Here is a 27771-nt window from a genome sequence, read left to right as displayed (position 1 = left end):
TGGACCAAGTTTACGTTTCGCTTTAGGAAAAAAAATGGAAACACGGCTTCATTTCAGCTGTTTTTATTATCAGCAAGGCTACATCACCACTGATGTCATGGTGCCAGTCTGCCTCATTACCCACAGTCCTCTCCATTTCCATATATGGAAAAAAACTAAAATAAACCAAAAGATAAAAGGTCAAAGGTGACGCCAAATCCTCCAGCGTTACGCCACTCAGCCCACAGCATCATGGGAATTTTTTTGGCTCTGTTTTTTGGCACAGACAAAAACATCTTGACCAAAGTCCCAAAAATAAATCTCTTAAAAACAGTTTAGCAGGCACGTCCTGATTAATCGCCACTGAGGATCCAGCAGGAACCGATGGGCACCCTTCCTCGAGACCTGACCCCGCCCACCCAGAACCGCCTGCTGTGGGTGAGGCTGGCTCAGGTGAGCTGGGGGTGGGCTCCGTCTGTCTCATCAGTCCGTACTCCGTCAGGTTACAGAGTCCTGTTTCACATTCAAAGTCTCTCCGTCTTCCTCATGGTCTGCAGTCGCAGCTTTTTGCCGTCACCTCTGAATGTTGGTCAACTAAAGATTTAACCTGAAGAGAAAAAAAATAAATAAAGATTTAGTCCAGGTGAGCAGCTGCCCATTTCTACCTGTGCTACAAGCCATTCAACTTCCATCCAGCAACACAGCTGGATTTCTCTGCTTTAAACCTCTGAACTACTGAGAACAGAAAAGCTGGATTCCTGCCTTCAAAATTAATTCCTCCAACATAAAGGGATGAAATACCAGATCACTGGGAATAAACCTTTATGATCCTACTGAGGTCTGTATCAGACCAGTGAAAACTAAAGGGAAGAAAGGGTTACTGCCTCCTCCCAATGGCCTGTAGAAAGGGTAACTGCTGCCACCTTAAGGGCTGTAGAAAGGGTTACCTCCGCTGCCTAAAGGCCCGTAGGAAGGGTTACCGCCGCCGCCTAAAGGGCCGTAGAAAGGGTTACCGCCGCCGCCTAAAGGCCCGTAGGAAGGGTTACCGCCGCCGCCTAAAGGCCCGTAGGAAGGGTTACCTCCGCCGCCTAAAGGCCCGTAGGAAGGGTTACCGCCGCCGCCTAAAGGCCCGTAGGAAGGGTTACCGCCGCCGCCTAAAGGCCCGTAGGAAGGGTTACCGCCGCCGCCTAAAGGCCCGTAGGAAGGGTTACCGCCGCCGCCTAAAGGCCCGTAGGAAGGGTTACCGCCGCCGCCTAAAGGCCCGTAGGAAGGGTTACCTCCGCTGCCTAAAGGCCCGTAGGAAGGGTTACCTCCGCCGCCTAAAGGCCCGTAGGAAGGGTTACCTCCGCCGCCTAAAGGCCCGTAGGAAGGGTTACCTCCGCTGCCTAAAGACCCGTAGGAAGGGTTAGCGCCGCCGCCTAAAGGCCTGTAGGAAGGGTTACCTCCGCTGCCTAAAGGCCCGTAGGAAGGGTTACCTCCGCCGCCTAAAGGCCCGTAGGAAGGGTTAGCGCCGCTGCCTAAAGGCCCGTAGGAAGGGTTAGCGCCGCCGCCTAAAGGCCCGTAGGAAGGGTTACCTCCGCTGCCTAAAGGCCCGTAGGAAGGGTTACCTCCGCTGCCTAAAGGCCCGTAGGAAGGGTTAGCGCCGCCGCCTAAAGGCCCGTAGGAAGGGTTACCTCCGCTGCCTAAAGGCCCGTAGGAAGGGTTACCTCCGCTGCCTAAAGGCTCGTAGGAAGGGTTACCTCCGCTGCCTAAAGGCCCGTAGGAAGGGTTACCTCCGCTGCCTAAAGGACTGTAGGAAGGGTTACCTCCGCTGCCTAAAGGCCTGTAGGAAGGGTTAGCGCCGCCGCCTAAAGGCTCGTAGGAAGGGTTACCTCCGCTGCCTAAAGACCCGTAGGAAGGGTTACCTCCGCTGCCTAAAGGACTGTAGGAAGGGTTACCTCCGCTGCCTAAAGGACTGTAGGAAGGGTTAGCGCCGCCGCCTAAAGGCTCGTAGGAAGGGTTAGCGCCGCCGCCTAAAGGACTGTAGGAAGGGTTGCCTCCGCTGCCTAAAGGCCCGTAGGAAGGGTTGCCTCCGCCGCCTAAAGGCCCGTAGGAAGGGTTAGCGCCGCCGCCTAAAGGCCGGTAGGAAGGGTTGCCTCCGCTGCCTAAAGGCCCGTAGGAAGGGTTGCCTCCGCCGCCTAAAGGCCCGTAGGAAGGGTTAGCGCCGCCGCCTAAAGGCCGGTAGGAAGGGTTGCCTCCGCCGCCTAAAGGCCCGTAGGAAGGGTTAGCGCCGCCGCCTAAAGGCCGGTAGGAAGGGTTACCTCCGCCGCCTAAAGGCCCGTAGGAAGGGTTAGCGCCGCCGCCTAAAGGCCCGTAGGAAGGGTTACCTCCGCTGCCTAAAGGCCCGTAGGAAGGGTTAGCGCCGCCGCCTAAAGACCCGTAGGAAGGGTTAGCGCCGCCGCCTAAAGGCCCGTAGGAAGTCTCCTCTCAACGGCATGTAGAAAGGTTTACCTGCATCGCCTAACTGTCTCTAGAAAGGGATACTGCCGCCGCCTAAAGGCCTGTAGAAAGGGCTACCGCCTCCTCCCAACGGCCTGTAAAAACGGCTACCGCCTCCTCCCAACGGCCTGTAGAAAGGGTTACCACCGCCACCTAAAGACCTGTAGACAGGGTTACCGCTGCCGCCTAAAGGCTTGTATAAAGGGGTTTCCGCTTCCTAACGATCTACAGAAAGGGCTACTGCCTCCTCTCAATGCCATCTAGAAAGGGTTACCAACGCCGCCTAATGGTCTGTAGAAAGGGTCTCCGCTTCTAACAGTCTGTAGAAAGTAAACCTGGGTTCCAGTTTTCTAAGCCAAGGCTTAAAGCTGCAGCTTAGACAAGTTTCCGGTGTGGAAGGTTACCTGGTGTCATGAGAAGGTCGCAGCTATCGGTACAGTCTGGTGAACTCTCGGATGGCCCAGCACACCTGTTTGCACTCCTCGGCACTGAAAGAGAAGCAGAGCGGCCCTTCAGGTTCCTGCAGGATGAGTGGGTTTTATCAAGTGAATGAGTCAGGTGTTTCCTGCTGCAGCTCTGCTACCAGGACGGGTCTGGACTCGCCGCCTCTGAGCTTCAGTCTTTCAGCCGCCCACCTTCGGAAAGACGAGTCTCAACTAGAAAAGTGAAGCTTCAGGCTTTGACAGTCCCTGAACGCCTCATTGATTAGTCACTGCTGAGCTCCTCTGTTTGGATCAGAACCAGCAGGATCTCTTCTAAGCTGGGAGATCCAACCGGTCCAGCACTCATTTTGAACCAATAGTGAATTGTTCACTAATGGCTTCAGCAGCTCACTGTGTCGACATGGCAACCACAGAAGCGACAGGAAGTGGCAGCAGCTGTTGGTGTGTGACCGATGAGGACCTGAGGCTGTCTGATCTCAGAGATGTGTGGGTTCTGTGCCGCGCTCTTAGAACTCACCTGGTCACCTGTTTGTGGAAGTCCGTCAGCTGTTTGTGGGTGACGGTCACGGCTCCTCCCGCCGTCTCCTTCGGTAAGCCTTTCAGAGCATTTTCCAGCCAGCGGCAGAACATCTGCAACGGAAAGGAGCAGAGATGAAGGGCTGGCTCCAGAACCGACGGAGCGGACCCTGACTCGGCCTGCGGGGGGACTCACGGGTCGGTCGAACAGCATGATCTCCCACAGAACCTCGGCCACATCCGGCAGCGTGTACGGCGGCAGGCAGAAACAGCAGGAGTGTAGCAGCTGGTTAATGAGCTGCTGGCCGTTCTGCTCCATGGCCTGACCAATCAGACGCTTCCTCAACTCAAAGTCCTCCTCGTGCTGCACACACCCCCCCATACACACACGGGGTTAAATCAAAACACCTAGAGTCTGCCTTTGAACCAGATTAAACCGGTTCCAGTCCATCACCAACATCTATGTTGCATGTCAAAATGAACCGGCGGGGGGGACTCACATCGTTGCCGACTCCGGTGTGGACCAGGTCTCGGATGAACTTCATCACGCTGCAGTTGGCGTCCCGGTGGTCGAGGGACGCGGCGGCGATGGCGCACTGGATGATGTGGACGATGATGGTGCTGCCTAGCAGCGTGACGGGACTCCTCTGGACAAATCTGGACGCAAAGACACCAGAAGAATATTTGAGGCAGAAATATGGAGGGAATTTTGCTCCACAGTTGTTTTTAAAGAACATGATTTGTAAATGCAAGAATGCAACCTGGGAGTGAAATCCATTTATTATTATTTTTCTTTTTTTAATCAATTTTATTTTATGTTTTCCCAAATTCCTCTTTTTCAGATTGTTTCACAAATTGCATTTTTTGCGACCAGATCATCTTTATTTCAAGTACAACCTGAAACAGAAATGTGCAAAAATAAAATAAATCTGAGAAAACAGCAAAGTTACTCTCAAAAGCTGTTTTTATTAAGAACTTTTTCAAAGTTTCAGTTGTAGATTTAGCTTTTTTTTTATACTTATTTTTTATCTAAATTTCCATTCATGAAAAGCATTCTTTGCAACAATAATGGAGTAAAATGCTCTCCATACGGGACCTGCTGTCCAGCAGGAAGCTCTGCTCACCTGGTGGCTAGTCTGAACAGGTCGTCCACGGTGTCGGGGTGGTTCCTCAGGCTGTTGGGCTGCTCCAGCAGTTGGAAGGTGGGCATGCAGAGAGCCTGCGGGATAAAGAGTAGCTAGGTGAGCTGATGGGGTCTGCTGGGCGTGGTCTCAGGTGTGGACAGGTGGGCGTTTACCTGCAGCATGTCCAGCAGCCCCTGCCTGCAGCCCTCCTCCATGCCGTACTCGTCCACCAGGATGCTGCCCAGGTACAGGAAGCAGGAGTGGGGATACACCTGGTACACGCTCACCATCTGATGGAGACAAAAAAAAAAGTCAGTGTTTCCCTGGTAACGGCTGTCGCCAGATCAAAGCCATTTCCCAGATCACAAGCATGCGACTTTTGTTCTCATCAAGTATGTTCTCAAGAAAAACACAGGGAAGTGTGAACTCTGGAGGAACGGGAGCACGCAGCATAAATATGGGTCCATTGGAACAGAAGTACTGATGACATCACCACATGCTCGGCTCGTATTGAGCTGCATTTTACCCCCTGTTAATAACCCATTTAGGCCGGGAAAGCATTACCGCATTTCTACCATTCAAGCCGGGGGCGCTGTTGCGTAATTCTACCATTGACGCCGGGAGAGCATATAAGTCAAGCAAGAAGAAAGAAGTTCTTTTCAAGCAAACATGGAGGAGTTTGACAGAGAAGAGTTGTCGGAAGGCAGTGATTTTGAGGAGTGTGTCGGCTTTGATGACGGTATAGATGAAAATGATGACTTTGAACGCGCTGAACCAATCGAACTACCACCGCAATGCACGGAGTGTTTTCAACCGCACACCTGGAGTGAAAGTTGATTTGCCTGCAGACGCCACACCGCTGCAGGCATTTGAGCATATTTTTAATGAAGAACTTTGGATGCATCTTGTTACCGAGACGAATAGGTACAGTGACCAAACAAACCAAACTCCAACAAGAGCAAAGATGGCAAAGTGGTCACCCGTGACTGTGACGGAGATGAAGACATTTATTGGGCTGTGTATGGGCATGGGACTTCTTGTGTTGCCAGTACGAAGAGATTATTGGCGACAGAGTAAACCTCTCTTCCGGACGCAGTTCCCCCAAAATATGTCCCGGGACAGATTTGTGGCCATCTGGAGGTAAGTGTATGCAATTTATAACACAGACATATGCATTATTATGCATAATAATACTGTTAATAAGTAATCATCAGATAGTTATTTATGTAATGTTTGTTCTTTATTTTAAAAACGTTTTATATTGCACATTCTCAATGAAGACATGATCACATATGGAAAAAATAAAAGGTTGAATTTTTTTTTTTTTTTTTTGATTACTGCTTTTCACTTTTTTTTTTTTTTGGAAGAATTTCAAAGATAAAATATATTTTGAGTTCTATCTGCTACAGAAGCTGAGATATCAATAATTTACTAGGCGTTGACACAGTTGCTGAATTTACAGAAAAACTTCAGGTTTTAGGGGTATTTTTTAAAATCGGCCATAGGTTTTTAAGGTGTTTTTTCCAGGCGTTTTAGGCCTAAATGGGTTAATAGTCTCTAGATAATAATAAATTATTACTTTTTCCATTTAGTGGGGGGAAAATAGTTAACAGTCAGATAAACACAAATCAAATGAACATTTAGCCAAATAAAACAAAAAAAACACGTGTATGCAGAGAGAGGGCTTCTGCAGACCGGCTAACGTTAGCCCTGGCTGCCGTTAGCCTCGGAGGTCCGCTGGTTCCCACGTACCTCTCAACTTCGGAAATGTTTTTTTTAAATTACGCACTAAATCAATAAATAGGCCATTTAGTGATGCTTTAAAGTATAATATTCTCGCCTCAAATGACCTTAAAACGTACTTTTATTGAACAACAGCAACAGAAAAGAGTAAAAAAAACCTTTTACTTTATACTCTGCGCTCTGTGAGCGCTCCATCGAAAGCTGCTGCTGCAGTGCATGCTGGGACAGCTGTCAATCTCAAGAACAGACAAGTCTGCTCTGATGCATGCTGGGTAAAAGGGGAGGGGCAAGAAAAACATCCAGAGACTGTCCTTTCTCTGCTGTTCTTGTAAATTGCAACAGTACTAGGGCTGAGGCTGATGGCGTTTCATGAGTACACGAGAACGCACAAGTACACAGATTGAGCAACGGCTCAAGATACCGGAGGCGGACATTACCTGAGTGACAAGCGGCTGCAGCAGGGAGGCGGAGCCTTTCCCGACGCAGCGCACGGCGAAGCGGAGGCAGCGGCAGCAGCGCTCCACGATCCGGTTGTCCGCCTGGTGAGCGTTAAGCGTCTCCGACAAAACCGGCCAGATCTGCAGAGGCGGGGCCAGTCGTTAAGATTTAAAGCTGCTTTTCCTGGAAAGCTCAGGTGAGTTCAGGGGATTTACCTCCTGGATGACTTTCTGACACGGATGGGTCTGTCCGTTCTCCACGATGGGGTTGGTGTGTCTGAGGAGGGAGCAGCACAATGCGTTCACTGTCTGCAGCCGCAGTGGTAAAACTTCCCAGCAGCTAAACTCACCTGAAGATGACGGCCAGCCTGTCCAGCCACACCGTGGGATCCGCAGACTTCCCGTTCGTAGATTGTTCCGCCAGAAGCTGGAAGGACAGAGTTCGGTCAGAACGGTTCCCACAGCTCCCACCCACAGAGACCTAAACACACGCTCACCTTCTTCAGTGCCAGAACCTGAACAGCACACAGGTCGCTGAGACATTCTGCTATCTTCTCCAGAGGCAGCCGGGCCAGGACCAGCGCCGTACCTGCAGAGGGGACCCAGCGGCCAATCAGAAGGAAGGACAGAGATGCTTCAGACCTGAACAACCAACCAAAGCCTCCGCAGCGCAGATGGCAGACGCCCCCTACCTTTGAGGAGTCCGACCGCAGCCTCGGTGGACAGTGCGAAGGAGTCCAGAGAGCGAGCGATCTCCAGCAGACCCTGGAAGTGCTGAGCCATGTGATCCCGGCACACGGAGCAGATGTTGTGGATGGCCTTGGCCGCCGCTGATGCCAGAGGCTTCTCTCTGAGCCCCTTCATCAGGTAGTTCAGCACCGGGTCTGCAGCGGGAGGAAGACAGTGGGATTAGCTTCAGGGGGAGGTCCGCCGGGTTTCCACACATCGACCGGGAGGACCGCCCTACCCAGGAATCTGGGGTTCCGGTCCACCACCTCGCTCATCTCTCCAACCAGCTCGATGCTGGTGTAGCGCACAGCTATGTGGACGTTCTCCGGAAGCAGGACCACCTGCTGCAGAACCTCGGACACCGTCGGGTTGTTCTCTCTGGAAAAAAAACAGTTATCGGATCAGCTCAGAACTTCTCACCTGAAACTAGTTCTACGCCACTGGCATGGAGAGAAACTCACGGGTCAACGCTCTTCGCGATGGAAGCCATGATGAAGAGGACGGCTTCCGTCACCTCCCACGGAGGACTGCCATCTTTTAGTGTAGAATACAACTGATAGAGGAGACACACAGAACATTACCTGGGCTGCAGCACAGTGCTGAGCAGAACTTTGCTGAGGTTCTGGAGCTACCTGAGAAAAGCATTCCATGGATCCCACCAGGAAAATAACATCCTTAACGAGGTCCGAAACCCTCATCCTGAATTCCCCAAAATCATCCGTTTCCTCTGGAATTCCCTCCTGTGGATTGGGAGCAACTTTAGACTGAAGAGCAGGAATAGAAGCGGGTCAGCTAGAGAGGGTTCTGTTGCCTTACGTGGTCCGGATCGAGCTGGCAGTGCCGCGCCAAACAGTGCAGGAGTCTCTGGATGTAGGGTCGGAAGATGTTGTGAAGATTTACATCGTTTATTTTGTAGAGATGTTCTCCCAGACGGTACCAGAAGTTGAAAGAAATTTCAACAACCTGCAAAGACACCAGAATCAGAACCGAGACCAAGCGGGCTTCAGGCAGAGCAGCGTGTGGATCACTGAGGAAGTTATATCGGACCCTAGAGATCATGATTCCCACATCGCCGTGACTGACAGCCAGGATAAGAAAGTTCTGGACCTCATAACCTGCTCAGAGGGCATCGCTCCTCCTTCAGCTGCAGCTTAAGAAGTTCTGCAGCCGCCTCCTGTTTGAAGAGAACTAAAACCCAGATGCAGTTTCAGCTTCCTGTCCTCTCTGAGCGTGGCCCGGCAGCGTCCCACAGGAAGGACGACTCCTGCCCACAGCCAGCCTCACAGATTCACAGTCATGTTCCCCTGGTGTCTCATTGCAGACCGACAGTTTTTAAAGTCGTAGGGAAGCGGATATTTCAACCGCTACAGTTCCAAATTCTCCCGAGTGGTGCACGACTTTACGCGAGTGAATAAAGGGAATCTGATTGGATGTTTATCGAGAGGGTGGGGTTGTTGTGGCGGAAGGTTTGCAAGCTCTTTGGTTGAGACCAGTTTATCAGAAGCATCTTGCTAACCAGTTAGCAACTTAGTGCTAGTAGGTTCCCAATGGGAAATTCCATTGGGACCAAGTAGCACTAAATTGGTGACTTAGAAACGACACTGTCAAGGAACGCTATGGACAGAGGAAACATGCAAGAGGAGGAGAGTTTAGTGTCGGAGGTCATGGATGAGTCTCCTCCGTCATACATTTTTTATTTAGAGGAGGAAAGTGGGGATGAAGATGTTGTGGAAGAGGACGCCAGGGCGGCAGAAGCTTGGTTTGGTGTAGAAGGCTTCCAGCCGTACATGTTTGAGCCCTTGCCTCGCAACGCTGCCAGTTCTGTTAGCTCTACGCCTGCTGAAGACACAGACGTCCATCCCCGTGAACACTGGGACGGAACTCAATGGGAAAGGATTCTGATTTCAATCGTTGCGTATATTAGCTGCGACATATGAATCAAGATGCTATGAGTGAAAAAATTTGATTGACGGATGACCGTTGATATATAATTGGACGAATTTAGGTGTTCAGGCTGACGTATAACTAACTGGCCGGCATAAGATAATGAAAAAAAAGACAACGAGAAAAAAAAGACAGATTTTAAGACAGGATTTTTTTTTTATAGAAATTTTCTAACTTTTGGGACAATATCATCTGATAAAGAGTACATTTATATACATGTTTAAGCCAGAATGATTTCACATTTAAATATGATTTCTTGATGACTTTAAAAAATATGCCAGTTATTGTCTATGTTTCAACTTTACCACAGGCGAGACGAGGATTGCATATTGTGTGATTAAAAAGTGGGATAAAATATCCTAAAACCATTCACTAACTATACTTAAAGCTACAGTGTGTAATTTTTAGCGACATCTAACGTCCAGACTGCAGACCGCAGCAAAATGAACATCTCCCCCCACCGCTTCTCCCCCCCAACAGTACGGCGAGCGTTACGGGACAAAATGTCTTCCACGACGTCCGCATCACCTACCTTCTCAAGTGATGAGATTTGTTTACATAGATAATTTTACAGATAGTATTCTCAGGCATTATACTGCCATCTATTGTTCAGTACCGTCTCAGTTTATCTCTCTCAACTTGCAGTAGTTACTTTCGAGCGTAATGGGCGATCTCGCAATCGCTAGTTTGTTGGCTCTGCGCTGCCGTAGCGCAAAGATGTCTGCCTCCATGGCTGCGAGACCCGCTCCTATGTAATTATAAATAACGAATTCTAAGGCAACTCAAATATTAAGGTTAAGAGGCTGAGCTCGTAGATGATGATAAATAACATAGTTATGTATAATATATTACATTTCTGACTGTATATCCCTGTAATTATTACACACTGTAGCTTTAACAATACAGAGTGGGTTTACATAAAGTGATCGTTGTGGGAAAAGCCTGTTTTTGAAAATGAATCGCATATATGCATTATACACCATTATCTCATTACCAATGAGATGGGAAGAGACCTTTTTAATGTAGACTAGTAAAATAAATTAATTAAATTGGAAACGCGGGGCAACATGAATGAAGCGAGATGTTACGTTCACAGCTAAGAAACAGTGGGATAATTTAGCAGCCAGTTAAATAAGACAATATACATCTATCGGTTTGATCATTAAATCAAACGCCGTGTGTCACAGAAGCTTGGCATAATTACATGAAGGAAAAATATCAGAAAATGCCTTCTCCTGAAACTTTGAGTGAGCGTGGAATGACAGCAGGAAAATTAAGCTGAGCGCGGAGCGGATTTTGAGCGGAGCGTCCTGGAGCAACTTTGAGGGGCGGAGCAAATGAGCCAACATCTTCCTGAGGCGGAATAGTATCAATACTTCAGCACTGTTACAGCCCTAACGTTTAAGCCTTAATTGCTGATGATTCTCTGCATTTTGTTCCACATTCAACAAACTGAAGATTGTTTTTAATTACAGAATTCAATCATATTTGTAGTGATGATAGTCTAAAGCTTCAATACATGCTTCAAAAACGTAGCACAGAATCCCAGAATCCCTGTCCAAATCAGCAACTGATTTTCCTCCTGAATCCAATGTATGTAAACCCCAAACTCTCCTCAGTAACATAAAAGTCATCTACCTTAATGCGCAAATACACCATGATACGCTGTATGTGCAACAGCATATTTTCTAAATGAGTGTTAAATGCTACGTTTATTTTGCACCAAAGGGGACTTCAACCTCTGTAATCTACACCAGACAAATAAGCAACTACTTGCACTGAGGAATCGCTGACTCAGCAGGATTGTACATCACATATGGATGAATGATTGTCCCTCTATCCCTGACAATCCTGCAGTTCCACACTTTTCCAAGAGGGCTTACTCTAAATGAAGCTTCGAAAAAATGAATCCATTTGCCAAACATTTTGCTGCAGTGGTTCAATGCTTAAAAACAACTTTATTTGCTCATCAACTCTATTTGCCTGTTGAAGCTTGGAGGTATGGAGGACCAGCTCTGCCATATTTAAAAATACTGAAATAAATAAATGCGCAATAAATAAGCATACAGTTAAACGCCCCCAAAAATACAAGAAACAAATAAATGTACGTAGAAATTAAATTATACAGTGAGACAAATGTATGAATCTCTTTTAATTAGCTTCTTTATTTTTTCTCCTTTGTAATAATTACCCTATTTATTTATTATCCGCTATAATCTTCAATTTTATTACTTAATTTTTTAAGTATTTATTTATGTGCCTGTTATAACATTTTTGTCTGTTTTATGCTTTCTTTGTATTTATTTTTACCCTCTTTATTTCTTCAATTCAATTTATTTCTGCCAGTCGTTTTTACATTTCTGTCTGCATTTATGGAAATGAGGAAGGAGGGGGTGTGTCTTAGAGGGTGAACTTCTGCCCATTGGTTGGTTAGCATTTTACTGCATCAGTCCAATCTACAGGAGGAGAGGAGAGTCTAAAGTCTTTGGTCGTTTATCAACTCATAAGAACGGGAGTACGGACTCGTGTCCTCGTTCTAGAGAAGAACCCAGGAAAGTCTGGACTCTGGGAGAACGGAAGCACGCAGCATGAATCTGGGTCAATTGGAACAGAAGCGTACTGATGACATCACCACACGCTCGGCTCGTCTGATGCTGCCTTTCTCCTCCTGTTATTAATAGTCTCAAGATAATAATAAATTCTTACCTTTTTAATTTAGTGGGGGAATAATAATGAACAGTCAGAAAAACACAAATCAAATTAACATTTTGTCAAATAAAAAAAATTATAAATCGCCATCATGGCCAGCGGTCCTTCACACATGGTTCATGCAGAGAGAGGGCTACTGCAGACGGACTAGGCAAGGCTGCCGTAACCCTCGGAGCTCCGCTGGTTGCCGCGGCCCTCTCAACTTTTCAAAATGCAGTAAAATGCAAATCAACCAATGGGCAGAAGTTGACCCTCTAAGACACCCCCCCTCCTCATTTGCTTAATGAGGCAGAAAGGCAGACAGAAATGTAAAACTGACAGGTAGAAATAAATAGGGTAAAAAAATACAAAGGAAGAAGAAAACAGAGAAAATATTATAACATGCGCATAAATAAATAAGGTAATTATTACAAAGGTGAATAAATAAAGAAGCTAATTTAGATATATATATATATATATACACAATTATGTCGCATTGCAGAACTTAATTTCGACTAGTGTTGCACCGATACCAGTACCAGTATCAGCTGGGGCCCCGATCCAGCACTAAAATGATGGTATCGGCGGTATCTATTGGCGAGTACCAACAAATAGGGCACTGATACCATTTTTAGAGCCAAAAGTTTATTCAACTATTGTCACCCACTCCAGGTAGGCAATAAAAAGTTCTACTGCAGGGGTGTCAAACTGGTTCCAGAAAGGGCCATTTGGCTGCAGGTTTTCTTTCCAACCAAGCAATAGCACACCAGACTCCAGTCATCTTATCAAGGGAGTCCAATCTGAACATGACGACTTGATGATATGAATGGAGTCTGTAGTGTTATTGTTTGGTTGGAAAGAAAACCTGCAGCCACACGGCCCTTTCTGGAACCAGTTTGATACCTGTGTTCTACTGGATTCACTTTGTATTAGTCTTTTTCCTGCTTCACAAAGGCAGGCAGCAGCTTGACAAAGCCATGATGGCAATTATTTTACATCCAAGTAGTATGCAGTTCTTCATATATACACACACATCAATATCAAACAGATGGTATCAGTATCGGCCAATACTGCACAGCCAGGTATCGGCACAACACTAGTTTCTACCTTAATTTATTGTTTACTGCATTTTTGGGGGCAATTAATTGTATGCTTATTTATTTCATGAGCATTTATTTACGGTAATATGGCAGAGCTGGTCCTCCATATGGAGGCGTCTCATCACTACAACTTTTCTACTCATTTTGGACTATGGCAATAATATTTCTATGGAAGCATCTGTTGGATTCTGTGTATCAGAGAGGATTACGTTTTAGACACTGGGCCCTTACTGATCAGTGTCATCTGGATTCACGTTTGATGGATTTCCACCTGATTTTATTCACAAAGCCATTTTGGGTTTAATTCCTCTCTGTGCTTGGATGAGTTTGTTTTACTGAATGTACGTCAGGTTTATGCTGAAAGTCTTCCCAGTTTGCAGCTCAGACTTTGATTCGCTACAAATGTAATGAATTTTAATGCCAATTAAGGCCTTAATTTAAAAAATGATAATCTAATGACCCGTGGAAACTCTGCCTTCTCTCCAAACACAAAGTTTCATTTATTTATGTTTTGACTGTTTACACGTCTCTCCGCTGAATGGAGCCGTAAAACTTCAGCACTGAACCACAATCTGTCTGGCAACCTGAGCAAGAAACAAGAGGAGGAGGAACAGACTTTCCTAAGACCCGCCCCCTTGTTCTTCTGATTGGCTAATACCGTTAGTTTGGAGCGCTGCTTTGCTACAATTGGCTGACTAACACAAGGGGGATTTTGATTGTCTTTTATTTTATCTATTTACCGCCAATTTATTTTCAAGTGATTTTTTTTTTTACCCACAGGCAATCGCTGGAATTAAGTCCGGAACACTTTAATCCCTGTGTTTCCTGTTCTGAATCAGAACCACTGACCAAGCCAGGGGGGTTATTTCCGTACCTCGTACTGCGGGTGTCCTGCACAGATCAGCAGCAGCTCTAGCGTCCTCAGGTCTCCCATCCCCTGACCCGGAGTTCTGACAGTGGTTTCTAAGAACGTCTCACAGAGCTCGGTGAAGATCCTGCAGTAGTTCAGCACCCTGGAGACAGAAACCGGCTTTTATTGTGACTGAGGCAGCAGAGAACCTGCTTTCAGAACCCGGGAACTGCTCCTTACTTGTCCAGGTCCTCTCGGGCCACGGCCATGTGATAGGCCGTTTCCAACGTCAGGACGCCCTGGAAGAGCTGCAGAGCCAGAGGCATGTTTGTGTCGACGTTTTCTATGGCGTAGAGGGCCGAGCAGACGCAGTCGGACGCTGCTTCGTGCAGGTTTGTAGACGTTTCATCCCTTTGCTGAAAGAGAGAACAGAGCCAATCAGACTCGGACTACCGGATCCAGACTACTGTCTGACCAGGAAAGGAGCTCACCAGGATTTGGAAGAGAACCATGAGCAGCTGATTGCTGGCCATGAAGTTGCTGTCCAGGACTCCGAGGTTGAACCAACTGCCCAGACAGCGGAACACCTTGATAAGCATCTTCTCATCGTTTCCCGTCTTCTCCACACATGTTGTCTGAGCAAGAGGGACAAAACAGAGATGTTAATAAACGAGGGTTAGACTAAAGAGACAGCCTGGACAGACGGAGGGACAAACTGACCAGCAGGGACACCACTGTGTTGGAGTAATAAGCCAAATCCTCGATGATTTCCGTCCTGCGGTTGGCTCCGATCCTCAAAGAGCGGCTGTGAACCTCCTCCGGCAGCACCGTCAGGATCTCGATGAGGAACGGCATTGAACTGATGTCATCGTTGTATCTGAGGGGGTGTGGCCACAAATTTAGTGATCAAAAAGCATCTAAATAGCAGAGACATTGAGTACATGATCAGTGAGGGTTTCCTACTTCTCTATGAGCGTGTGAACGCAGCCTTTCCAAGAGGCCATTTGCAGGGCGAGGTCGGCGATGGCCAGAGCCAGCTGCAACGACAGAAACGATCAGAACATTAACTGCTCTACCGGCCCAACAAGAGGAAAAGGAAAAAAGGAAAAGCATGGGATTAATTTCCACTGTTATGCTGATTATACCCAGCTATATCTGTCTATAATCCAGATGAAGCTAACCCATTACATAGATTACAGGCATGTCTTGAAGACATAAAAACCTGGAAGACTCTTAACTTTCTGCTTCTGAATGCAGACAAAACAGAAGTTATAGTCTTTGGACCAGAGTCTTTGAAAAAGAATCTGATTAGTCAGTCACTTCATTTGGATGGGATTAAACTGATTTCAGATAATAAAGTAAAAAATCTTGGTGTTTTTTTTTTATCAGGACCTGTCATTTAAATCCCGTATCAAAGAGGTTTCTAGAATTTCCTTCTTTCATCTGAGGAACATTGCAAAAATTAGAAATCTCCTGTCCAGGGGTGATGCTGAGAAACTAGTCCATGCATTTGTTACTTCAAGGCTGGACTATTGTAATTCTTTACTATCAGGAAGTCCACAAACTGTAGTTAAAAGCCTTCAGCTGATCCAAAATGCTGCAGCCAGAGTTCTGATGAAAAGGAAAAAGCGAGATCATATCTCTCCTATCCTGGCTTCTCTTCATTGGCTTCCTGTTAAATCCAGAATAGAATTTAAAATCCTCCTTCTCACATATAAAGCCTTAAATGGCCAAGCTCCATCTTATATCAGAGATCTGATTGTTCCTTATGTTCCTAACAGAGCACTTCGCTCTCAATCTGCAGGTTTACTAGTGGTTCCTAGAATTTCTAAAAGTAGAATGGGAGGCAGATCTTTTAGTTATCAGGCTCCTCTCCTGTGGAACCAACTACCAGTTTTAGTCCGTGAGGCAGACACCCTGTCTACTTTTAAGGCTAGACTTAAAACTTTCATTTTTGATAATGCTTATAGTTAGAGTGGCTCAGGTTATCCTGAGCTATCTCTATAGTTATGCTGCTATAGACTTAGGCTGCTGGAGGACATAGGGACCCCATTTCATCATTCTGCTTGATTTTACCTCAATTCTCCTTTAGCATAAAGGCCATAAAGACCTAACCTTTAGATTTTACCCCCAAAAAAGCAAATGCAAAAAAACTGCACTCCATTATACTCAGATGTTATTATTTTAGTGTCTCTAATTCCAACAACCATTAAAAACCAGGAGAGGTTAGGTAAAGCATGTTCAACATTTCAATACCATAACCTTAAGAGTTTAATATAAAAAAATTAAAATTAAATTAAAATGGTAAACAAGAGAGGTTACTTCCTGGCATACGTACATGTTGTTTTCATGCTGCATGTTTTAACAAAAGGTTGGATTTACCCATTTTGTTAATTTTATAATTACTATTTAAAAAAAATTTTTAATTATGTATTAGTGTATATAGAGCAGGATTTTATCTAGGAATATTCCAAAGGGTGTACACCTTGGTATATCACATCTATAGGCTTTTTGCGGCGTCATTGCACAGCATAAGGGGGTTTAGCCTCTCTGAAAAGCTATTTCCTGCCTTTTAAAGTGGAATGTTTATCCTGATTATGGGAAGTATGTGTGCTTGACTAAAGGTGGAAATTTCATAAGGGAAACGAGATCATGTTGAGGTATGATATTATGTGTCATAGGATCATTCAATCAGAAAGCCTAATGCTACTTTCACACCGCATCGCTTTCAGCATAAAAAAAAATAAAATTTTCCAACTCCAGGATCTGCTTTTTGTGATATTTTTAACAATTGAGCAAAGTTTCCAGGGAAAATTAGAGCGTACCAAAGCCATACTTTACAAATCCTGTAATTTTTGTCCTCATAGAAGATACATCAGAAACAAGGTTTCTGGGGGCGACTTTTACCTGAGTGACGATGATGGGGGACAAGTCTTTGAGGTTCTGGATGTGGGTCAGCAGCGAGTCCCGCAGTGCGTTGTGGGTCTCTGGAGGAAGCTCATAGAAGGAAGTTTGGATCTTCATCTTCATGGTCTGAGCGGCGAAGTAACATGATTCTACGTCTTGCTTAAGCTGCAGCAGCTGGTCGGAGATCTCCCAGGCAAACATCTGCAGACGGTAGGAGAAGAGATGTCACCAAACAAGGAAGCAGATCAGGGGGTGGAGCCTGCATTTCTGTCTTAAGATTCCACTTAAAGCCTGATTTCTTCTAGCAGTAGATAAGGATCTGAACCTCAACATAGGTCCAGGGTGTTAGGAAACTACCACTTCCAACTGGATCTGAAAGGATTCAGATCCAGTGAAAAAAAAAAAAAACTTTTTTCTAGGGAAAAAAGTTTCCCTAAGGCTTCCTTCCTTAATCCCAGTTCCGTTCTGATTTCCACTAAAATCAACATGATTATTGAAACTCAAGGATTCAGTCAATTTACCAAATGTACTTCCCTTCATCGAAGCCAGAGCAGATTAACTAGTCCTCGATTACGATCAGTTAATTCATTTTCAATGCAGTGGATGTCCCAGGACTATCTCAGGCTCCAAATAACTTCTAGGATATAAGGTGGCCTTCTAACAGAAAATTAAACATATTTTTTGGACATAAATAATTATTTTTTTTAAATGTTGACATACCCGAAAGGTTTTTTACAGAGTACTCCAGCTGTTTGCTGTAAAATCTTTCCTGTCAGAAAGTGATTTTCTCCTGTTCCGGGTCTAAAGGACAAAAAATACTTACTCCTTGAAACTTATAGTCAGGGTTTATTTAGAGCTGCTGTAAAAAGGCCGAAATGTTGAAGTGGTCTGACACCTCCCCCCCACCCCCTTCAATCATCTGGATCTGGTCTATGACCTGCAAGTGATCCGAATCCTCACCCAGGTAAATCTAGTGATTTTCATCCAGAGTCTGGTTCAGCTGTCAGTCAGCCATGCTGACAGCGGAACAGGGCCTGTTAGGAATAAACATTCTCTTCCAAAATAAAATCACATGTTTTAATACTTAAACTGATGATTAGTTGCGTGTTCAGTTGATTTGATTTATGTTTACTTGATTAAATGTGGGATACAGTGAATAAAGTACAGGATGTGTTTCTGTTTTGATCCATTCATTCCGTTAGCTTAGCTACAATGCTAACCGGAACCAGAGGCTCCTCCGGGACGGCGCAGGTCGCTTCACCTGTCGGCTCCCTCCCTAAAGTGACACGTTAAACCCATAAGGAACCCCACACGGACCCACTCCCCAGGGCTCTCACCGATCTCTGAAGCTCCCCGAGCCACAGCGAGGCTCGCTCCTTCCCGGCCGGGTCCGGGTCGTGGTACAAGACCTGGACCGCCTGGTAGACCAGCGTCAGGCTCGGTTTGCCCCCCTCCATAGCGGCCTGGAAGTAAGCTCCCGTAAGGCAGACGGTTCGTTTCGGGCGAGGAGCTAAAAAAAAACAGAAGAAAACTACCAAACGGTCCGAAAACCGACCGCCATCTCACACGGTCTCTTCCGGGGACAACCTGGATCCTGTTCCGGCCGGAAACACTCCTGGAATATTGGTTCCACTCTGGAAGAAAGAGCCCGGACGGCTAAACGAGTTCATTAACATGAAACTAATCAACCATTTAAGTTAGTGTGTTTAATATGTAGTATTTAAAAATTTTTATGCAGTTTGTGAGCCTGAGCTGGTTTAATTTTAAGAATTCAATTATCTGTTGAAATATTTCAGTCTGGGAAATAAAACAGGTAAACAACTCTTTGAGAAACTGAAACTTAAGTTTTAATTAATTTTCTTACATGTCATTTTAAGCATACTTTATGGAGAGGGTAGCTTACACATGCCAGGGCAGTTTAGTACCACAAAAGTATATCCTAAGATATATATATATAAGAAATAGAGACTTTTTCTTGGTTCAAATTTGAATACATTGGTTGAATAGGTACCAATATTTATATGACCTTTCAAGTATTTGTGTTGTTTTATCAGCTGTTTCTGTCATTGTTTCTGTGTTTAGATGTGCTTAACTAAATGTATACATTTCCTTTGTCCAGGGGTGGATTTAGGAAATTTGGGGCTCTAGGCAAAAACAGGAATGGGGCCCTCTGCATTGAGAAGACGACTTCTCCCGTCTTACATGCATTGTTGCCAGGTTGGGATGCTTCCCAATCTCGCAGTTTAGGATGAACGTCTATGGGTAAAAAATGTTTTTCTTTAGATTTATGGCCTAAGAGATCAATAGACTTTGGTTCAATTTGGGCGAGATTTCGTAGATCCAGACGGTTTATGAAAATTTTTTGGGCTAAAAAACAAGAGTCAGTGACATAGACCTAGTATGTTTGAGTAGGTGTCTGGCTGGCTTCGTGTAAGTGGGCCAGTGTAGATAGAAAAATGCCTGAAAATCGTTCCCAGTTCGAGCTGGTCTAATGTTAGGATGTATTATCACCACGTACTATGCTGGAGTGTGGACCAGATCATCTCCCTTTAATCTAAATTCTAATAAATAAATCCAGTTTCCTTCAAAAATTTTATAACTTCTTTATTTGTTTTATGTTTAACTAATATTTTGTTACCTTTTAATGTCTCTATGTCATATTTCCTAATTTCTTATTTTAGCTTCTCTCTACTCAATGTATATTTTTCCACAATGAATTATTTCACGTTCTACTGTTTCCATATCCCACACTCACAACTACCGGTTGGATGTTTACCTATGAAATGTAAAGTTTTATTTAATCCAGTATGTCCAAGACGTAATCTTGTCATTACTACTTCTTCTTTTTTATTTTTTTCCTATTATTTCCATATTCCCCACTTTCTTTTGCATATGAAATAAATGATGACATTTTGTTCTTTCTTCCCACAATTGTTGCCATTCAGAATGAATTTTGCACCTAATGAGTGAATTTATTTCAGATTTACAATATGCTATTTCCATAATTCTACTCTGTTTTAAAGACGCCTTAGTCAAATGATCTGCTATATCATTCCTTAATATATTTTTATGAGCAGGTATCCACATATCCTAATCTCTATTTGAATTTGGGTCATTCTAAATCTAACTCCATAAATTTCTTATAGTAACTCGATATGGCTTTCAGATGAAACATTTTAAATAGACATTATTGATAATAATGAATCTGAACATATAAGAATTTTTCATTTTAATTTTTTTCTACCCACTGTAAGGCCATTAGTATGGCTAACATTTCCACTGTATACACAGCTAAACACACCAAGTTCAGGAATAGCATAAGCAAATCCTGTTTTATTTAAAACTGAATCTGTTGAGCCATCTGTTAATATACTGTGAAGGATTTATAGCTACTCTTAATTCTGTCATTTACTAAATTTACCAAGTTATTATCTTTATTAATCTGCATTTCTTTATAAACCTCTAGATCTGCATTTGCATGTGGAAACAACCAAAAGGGTGTAAATGGATAAGGCCCTGCAGCACAGCATCTCTTTCCCTGTATTTCTATTTCCCTAACAAATGTATCTGCTGCCCATGCAAAACAGTCTATTTTTAGCCTGATAAACCAGACTAAATTTTAGGTTAAATCTGAAGGCAAAAATGATTTTAGCTGCTGGCGGGTGGGGCTAGTTTACCTTTACACAGAATTTAACAAAATATGCATAATAATACCTGCTGCTCTGCTGCATCTAATACAAAGCACATTCTCTCAGTCAAATATACAGAGAGTCTTGCCAGAACTTAAACGTAAGCAACTGTCTATTAGAGATTAAAAAAAATGTAACAATCAGTTTATAGGGACAACCTTTAAATGTAAAACCTTTTATAATTTTACTGGAATGACAAAAAATTGAATAATTAATGATTCAGGTAACATAGAAAAATATTTTAAATATTTAAAATGGCCAATTCCACCAAAAGTAAAAGAAATACAATATAGAATTATTAACAGTTATTATCTAACAGCAGAAACTCTTAAAAAAAAGATTTGGATTTGAGGTGGATGCCTCCGTATTTCGGCTTAAAGAACCAGAAACTATTGAACATCTCTTCTATTCGGGTCTCAGGTTGCTTTTGGCAAAACCTGCATATTTGGTTAAGTAACAAAATAGATATTATAAAACCTTTTGAGAAAAATCAAATATTCCCTTAGCAAAAAGTAGTTTATTCCAGTATACTAAAAGTGCACTAATTTTATACTTAAAATCAGGCAGTGCAGTTAGAGTTTAGTTATTCTAAACAATGTTTCATATACCTAACAATAGTATAGTCAAGTGTACTTGACTATACTATTGTTTACTTTAATATTTACTAGAGTATACTTTAGTAAACTTAAAAATGTCCAAATTTAGTTTGAAGAAGTATTACTTTAGTAATACTTCAAGTACACTAAAAGTACATTGTTCGGTATACTTTCTAAACTTATACTTAAGTATTCTTAATAGAATTTACTTCAAGTATACTACTTTTTGCTAACATACAAGAATGAAATTGCGCAGGACTTATCTGACATGGTCAATATTGTAATGAGTATGAAAATTCATACATGCATGGAAATGGAAAAATCTAAAACCTTCATTAATAAGTTTTAAAAACAAACTCAAAATCTTCTTTTAATGTTTATTTCTTTTAGCCAATAATTATGGACATAAACAGAAACTATGTAAGGACATGTCACAATTTCTGGTTTTATAACTCAACAAAGTGCTAAAGTTAAAATGATGCAAGGAACTGTCTTGTTGCAGAATGAGTCTCTTTTACTTTCATGTAATTCTTTTTTATTTTTTGTATGTTTCCATAGGTTGTAATATTACTGCCTGTTTATTTATGTATTTCTGTTGCCTTGCACAAGTTAAGTTGATCTCCTGTATACAGGTGCTGGTCATAAAATTAGAATATCATGAAAAAGTAGATTGATTTCAGTAATTCCATTTAAAAAGTGAAACTTGTATATTATATTCATACATTACATACAAACTCATATATTTCAGATGTTTATTTTGTTTAATTTTGATGATTACAAATGACAACAAATGAAAATCTCAAATTCATCATATCAGAAAATTAGAATATTACTGAAGACCAATAAAAACAAAGGATTTATAGAAATGTTGGCCAACTGAAAAGTATGAACATGAAAAGTATGAGCATGTACAGCACTCAGTATTTAGTTGGGCCTCCTTTGGCCTGTATTACTGCAGCAATGCGGCGTGGCATGGAGTCGATCAGTCTGTGGCACTGCTCAGGTGTTATGATAGCCCAGGTTGCTCTAATAGTGGCTTTTAGCTCTTCTGAATTGTTGGGTCTGGTGTATTGCATCTTCTTCTTCACAATACCCCATAGATTTTCTATGGGGTTAAGGTCAGGAGAGTTTGCTGGCCAATTAAGAACAGGGATACCATGGTCCTTCAACCAGGTACTGGTAGCTTTGGCACTGTGTGCAGGTGCCAAGTCCTGTTGGAAAATGAAATCTGCATCTCCAAAAAGTTGGTCAGCTGCAGGAAGCATGAAGTGCTCTAAAACTTCCTGGTATGTGGCTGCGTTGACCCTGGACCTCAGAAAACACAATGGACCAACACCAGCAGATGACATGGCACCCCAAACCATCACTGACTGTGGAAACTTTACACTGGACTTCAAGCAACGTGGATGAAGTGCCTCTCTTCTTTTCCTCCAGACTCTGGGACCTTGATTTCCAAAGGAAATGCAAAATTTACTTTCATCAGAGAACATGACTTTGGACCACTCACCAGCAGTCCAGTCCTGTTTCTCTTTAGCCCAGGCAAGACGCTTCTGACGCTGTCTGTGGTTCAAGAGTGGCTTGACACAAGGAATGCGACAGCAGAAACCCATGTCTTTCATACGTCTGTGTGTGGTGGTTCTTGAAGCACTCACTCCAGCTGCAGTCCACTCTTTGTGAATCTCCCCCACATTTTTGAATGGGTTTTGTTTCACAATCCTCTCCAGGGTGCGGTTATCTCTCTTGCTTGTACACTTTTTTCGACCACATCTTTTCCTTCCCTTCGCCTCTCTATTAATGTGCTTGGACACTGAGCTCTGTGAACAGCCAGCCTCTTTAGCGATGACCTTTTGTGTCTTGCCCTCCTTGTGCAAGGTGTCGATGGTCGTCTTTTGGACAACTGTCAAGTCAGCAGTCTTCCCCATGATTGTGTAGCCTATAGAACTAGACTGAAAGACCATTTAAAGGCTTTTGCAGGTGGTTTGAGTTAATTAGCTGATTAGAGTGTGGCACCAGGGGCCATCAATTTTGAACCTTTTCACAATATTCTAATTTTCTGATATGATGAATTTGAGATTTTCATTTGTTGTCATTTGTAATCATCAAAATTAAACAAAATAAACATCTGAAATATATGAGTTTGTATGTAATGTATGAATATAATATACAAGTTTCACTTTTTAAATGGAATTACTGAAATCAATCTACTTTTTCATGATATTCTAATTTTATGACCAGCACCTGTATATATATATATATATATATATATATATATATATATATATATATATATATATATATATATATATATATATATATATATATATATATATATATATATATATATATATATAAAAATAAGGTTTTTGTTCAATAAACAAAAAGGGTGGTGCTAGTTTACTATTTTAGCTTCTCCTCTTCTTCTTCTTTCGTTTGATTCTTCTTCTTTTTGTGTGGTTTATGGCGGTTGACAAACTATTAAAAGCGCATTACTGCCACCAACTGGTAATGAGTTAAACAAGGAAACAGGAAACAAGACTCGACTCACCCTCATAAAAAAAATCAGTGGTGTCAAAAGTACACACATTTGTTACTTAATTAGAAGTATAGATACTGCAGTTTAAACACTCTGGTAAAAGTTGAAGTATCAACTTGACCTCTTTACTCAAGTAAAAGTGAAAAAGTATGTGCTCCAAAAACTACTGAAAGTATAAAAGTATAAAACAACCTTTAAAAAAAACAGCCAGATGCCGCTATATGAATTGAAAGCTCAATTTTTCGACCATTTCTAAAAAATCTTTGAGATAGGGCCAAGGATGAGGGAGGTCTCATTGGTCTCCGTCTCCCGATACGCTCTCGCCTGTGTCCGACCTTTCAGACATTTCAACATCTTTTTCTGAATCCGACATTGTAGCATGGCAGAGACAATTCACGTTAGCAGTTTGAAGAACACCTGCTTGCTTCTGATGGTTTCCTTTAGCTAACCAATGAGTGTTTGCATTATATGACTCATCCAATTCCACTAGTTTTCATTAGATGTGGATGGAGCCAATGATCTGAATTGGATGGAGCACATGACGTGAAGTAAATATTTATAAAAATTTAACCGAAGCCAAGAGTAACGAGTAACGTTTGTTTTAAAAATTTAAGGAATAGAAAGTACAGATATTTGTTTGAAAATGTAATGAATAGAAGTCAGAAGTAGGAAGAAAAATAAGTGATGGGGTAAAGTATAGATAATTAAAAAGTGTACTTAAGTACAGTAATGAAGTATTTCTACTTCGTTACTTCACACCTCTGAAAAAAATGATATTAAAAAAATTATATTTTTCTGAACTGTTTCACTTAACCCAACATAATAATCACGTCTAATTTCTAATTTATCTTTAAGTCATCATCACTCTACCAGTTTCTGATGGTCCTGTTGGTTTTCCCATCATGCTTTTCACCATTTCCCAGTTTAAATCTCTAACTTCAACACATTTCTGCAGCTTTCACTATTATTTTGATTTTTTTTTTTTTTTTTTCTTTTTCTCTGAGCACTACAACTGATCACTTCTACCATGAAAAGAACAAAATCTTTCTTTTTTCTTTTTTTTTTTTTAAATCAATGAATCTTCTGCAATTTTGGGACGCTGCTCCAGAGGCTTTAAACTTAACTGTGGGTTTGGGTCTTTCAGACTGAGATGGGATCCTGCTTGCAGCTTCAGCATAACTTCAGCATTGCTCTAATTTCACTTTTCTGATCTCTTCAGATCTTTTGCTCACTTCAAACCTGCAATATGCAGCAGTATGTCTAATCTAACCTTTACTTCTTTCCCACATTTTCCACATTCGTTCTTTCCATCACACCTTCCACGATGTTGCTTTCCTTTAGATACTGCTGCTATATCATCGAATTTTTGGCATTTAAAGCACCTCAGAGGTGAATGATTGTACATTTTTACATTGTAGCTCATGTAACCAATGAAAACCTTTCTGGATAATTTCTCTTCTTCAGATTTGATCAACACAGATAGGCTTTTACAATGATGGATGTTTGAAAATAGCAGAGATGTTCAAAATAACAGCAGCATGTTATTTAACTGACTGAGGTTTATATCATTACATTTGCTTTTATTTGTTCATGCTCCCGGTGGTTGGGACATTTATTCCACTCTGGATTCTCATGAGTAGAGTCTTTGTTTACTTTACAATAAAAAAAAGAAAGAAAAAAAAACTAAAAAGAAACAATTTAGAAAAGTTTGGTATTCATTGTTTTCCTGATTTGTCTGTCAACTGTTACGGTTGCTAAGCGACAGAGCATACTGCCACTGTCTGCAGTCACCTAGGTCCCTCTCAAAATATTAGCATATTGTCATAAAGTTCATTAATTTTCATAATTTAATGATCAAACTTGAACATTCATATATTTTAGATTCATTGTACACTAACTGAAATATTTCAGGTCTTTTATTGTCTTAATAAGGATGATTTTGGCAAACAGCTCATGGAAACCCAATATTCCTATCTCACAAAATTAGCATATCAGGAAAAAGGTCTCTTAAGGAGCTATGCACCTAATCATCTGAACCAACAAATTAACTCTAAACACCTGCAAAATCATCACTCAAAACCCCGATCATGGGTAGGGCTGGGTATTTTCGCTATAGTCCTGAATCGATTCAATTTTGATTCATAGAGTTCAAAATCGATTGATTTGAATTCAATCTGTTTTTCACAATAATGAAGGTGGTTCAACTGTGTTTCAAAATACTCCTGTATTTTATTTTTTCCAAAGTGCAAACTTGTTAATCAGACAGTTTAAACTTCAGATGTGAACAGAACTGTCTCAAAAGTACAAACTTGTTTGTGAAAAATCTAAAAGTGAAGCCTCGCTTGAGCAAGCAGACGTGACACAGCAGACATGCATGAGCTGCATTAGCTCCACTGCACAAACCATATTTGCAGCGTTGTCTGTAACTACAGGGTGTTTGCTGCCCATTTGTTCATGTCTTCAGTCAACCTATTGGCTATATTTGCAGCTGTCTGGCGTCAAGTCATCCTGAGTGCATCTTTCCTGCTCATTTGAATTTGGTCGTCACGCTCGTCACTATAAAACTAATCAATCTCATTCCCTAGGCATAGATTTTGCAAAAATGTAAAATAAGGATTTCTTTTACCCAGCCCCAATCATGGGTCAGACTGCCAACCTGACTGCTGTCAAGAAGGCCATCATTGACACCCTCAAGCAAGAGGGTATGACACAGAGAGATATTTCTGAACGAATGTGAGAGTGCTGTATCAAGGTATCTCAGTGGGACGTCTGTGGGAAGGAAAAAGTGGCAGAAAACGCTGCACAACGAGAAAAGGTGACTGGACCCTGAGGAAGATTGTGGAGAAGGACCGATTTCAGACCTTGGGGGAGCTGCAGAAGCAGCGGACTGAGTCTGGAGTAGAAACATTCAGAGCCACCGTGCACAGGCGTGTGCAGGTGCCGCATTCCCCAGGTCAGGCCACATTTGAACCAGAAACAGCAGCAGAGGCGCCTGACCTGGGTTCCAGAGAAGCAGGACTGGACTGTTGCTCGGTCTTGCATGTTATTTGGAAATCAAAGTGCTATAGTACAGTGGAAGACTGGAGCGAAGGAAATGCCAGAAGTCCAGTGTCAAGTAGCCACAGTTAGTGAAGGTCTGCGGTGCCATGTCAGCTGCTGGTGTTGGTCCACTGTGTTTTATCCAGGGCAGGGTCAATGCAGCTAGCTATCAGGAGACTTTGGGGCACTTCATGCTTCCATCTGCTGAAAAGGTTTATGAAGATGGAGATTTCATTTTTCAGCACAACCTGGTAAAAATTACCGGATAATGGTTTAATGACCATGGTATCACTGGGCTCAATCGGCCTGCCAACTTTCCTGACCGGAACTTCATAGAGATACTGTGAAGAGGAAGTTGAGAGACACAAGACCCAACACTGTGGATGAGCTAAAGGCCGCTATGGAAACATCCTGGGCCTCCATGACACCTCAGCAGTGGCACAGGCTGATTGCTTCCATGCCACACCGCATTGAAGCAGTCATTTCTGCTAAAGGATTCCCCACCAACTATTGACTGCTTAACTGTAGCTACATAATTATTTGAAGGTTGACTTTTTTTGTATTAAGAACACTTTTGTTTTGATGAAATATGCACATTTTTTAGATAGAAATATTGGGTTTTCATGATCTTTATGCTAAAATCATCCATATTAAGACAATAAAAGACCTGAAATATTTCAGTTAGTGTGCAATGAATCTAAAACATATGAATGTTCAAGTTTTATCATTACATTATGGAAAATAATCAACTTTATCACAATATGCTAATATTTTGAGGACCTGTATTTTGGAGAGGTGCAAATTTGCATTCACTGCAACACAGCCAGCCTGGTTTCTGAGTATAAATCAGTGCAATAAATAGTTTAACTCATGCTGCTCATCACAGCCTCCATTAATGTGAGCTGATAGAACAGGCCATGTTCTAAGGTAAAGGAAAAATATCTAGCTTCATAATCAGTATCTTCAAGGCTCTTCA

General features: G+C 42.7%; 2 protein-coding genes across 2 annotated transcripts; both read right to left on the bottom strand.

Moving 5' to 3' along the window:
* Positions 1 to 47: 47 nt before the first annotated feature.
* Positions 48 to 18535, bottom strand: tnpo3 (transportin 3). The gene is made up of 23 exons (XM_038278412.1): positions 18276 to 18535; positions 16939 to 17139; positions 14995 to 15068; positions 14752 to 14908; positions 14523 to 14666; positions 14272 to 14447; positions 14056 to 14194; positions 8266 to 8412; positions 8082 to 8189; positions 7911 to 8002; positions 7688 to 7827; positions 7413 to 7604; positions 7218 to 7309; positions 7071 to 7147; positions 6937 to 6997; positions 6721 to 6861; positions 4714 to 4830; positions 4541 to 4635; positions 3917 to 4073; positions 3613 to 3780; positions 3418 to 3530; positions 2862 to 2945; positions 48 to 586 (listed from the first exon to the last, which is right to left on the bottom strand). Exons 1-22 carry the CDS (start codon positions 18393 to 18395, stop codon positions 2885 to 2887), a joined length of 2772 nt encoding a protein of 923 aa, XP_038134340.1. The 5' UTR covers positions 18396 to 18535; the 3' UTR covers positions 48 to 586; positions 2862 to 2884.
* Positions 904 to 2871, bottom strand: LOC119778956 (loricrin-like). The gene is made up of 2 exons (XM_038278415.1): positions 2862 to 2871; positions 904 to 2420 (listed from the first exon to the last, which is right to left on the bottom strand). The coding sequence occupies exons 1-2, from the start codon at positions 2869 to 2871 to the stop codon at positions 904 to 906; spliced, it is 1527 nt and encodes a 508-aa protein (XP_038134343.1).
* Positions 18536 to 27771: the final 9236 nt, after the last annotated feature.

This window comes from Cyprinodon tularosa, unplaced genomic scaffold (genome assembly GCF_016077235.1).
Source record: "Cyprinodon tularosa strain WSP-4 unplaced genomic scaffold, ASM1607723v1 ctg1405, whole genome shotgun sequence".
Lineage (NCBI taxonomy): Eukaryota > Metazoa > Chordata > Actinopteri > Cyprinodontiformes > Cyprinodontidae > Cyprinodon > Cyprinodon tularosa.
Note: the sequence above shows the minus strand (reverse complement) of the source record. Positions and strands in the feature narration are given on the sequence as shown.

Coding starts and splice junctions, on each gene's coding strand:
- tnpo3 (XM_038278412.1), bottom strand. CDS start 18,395: ATGGAGGGGGGCAAACCGAGCCTGACGCTGGTCTACCAGGCGGTCCAG. Junction 7,310..7,412: donor TGCGGTCGGACTCCTCAAAG/GTAGGGGGCGTC, acceptor TCCCCTCTGCAG/GTACGGCGCTGGTCCTGGCC. Junction 4,831..6,720: donor TGCAGCCGCTTGTCACTCAG/GTAATGTCCGCC, acceptor TGTCTCCATCAG/ATGGTGAGCGTGTACCAGGT.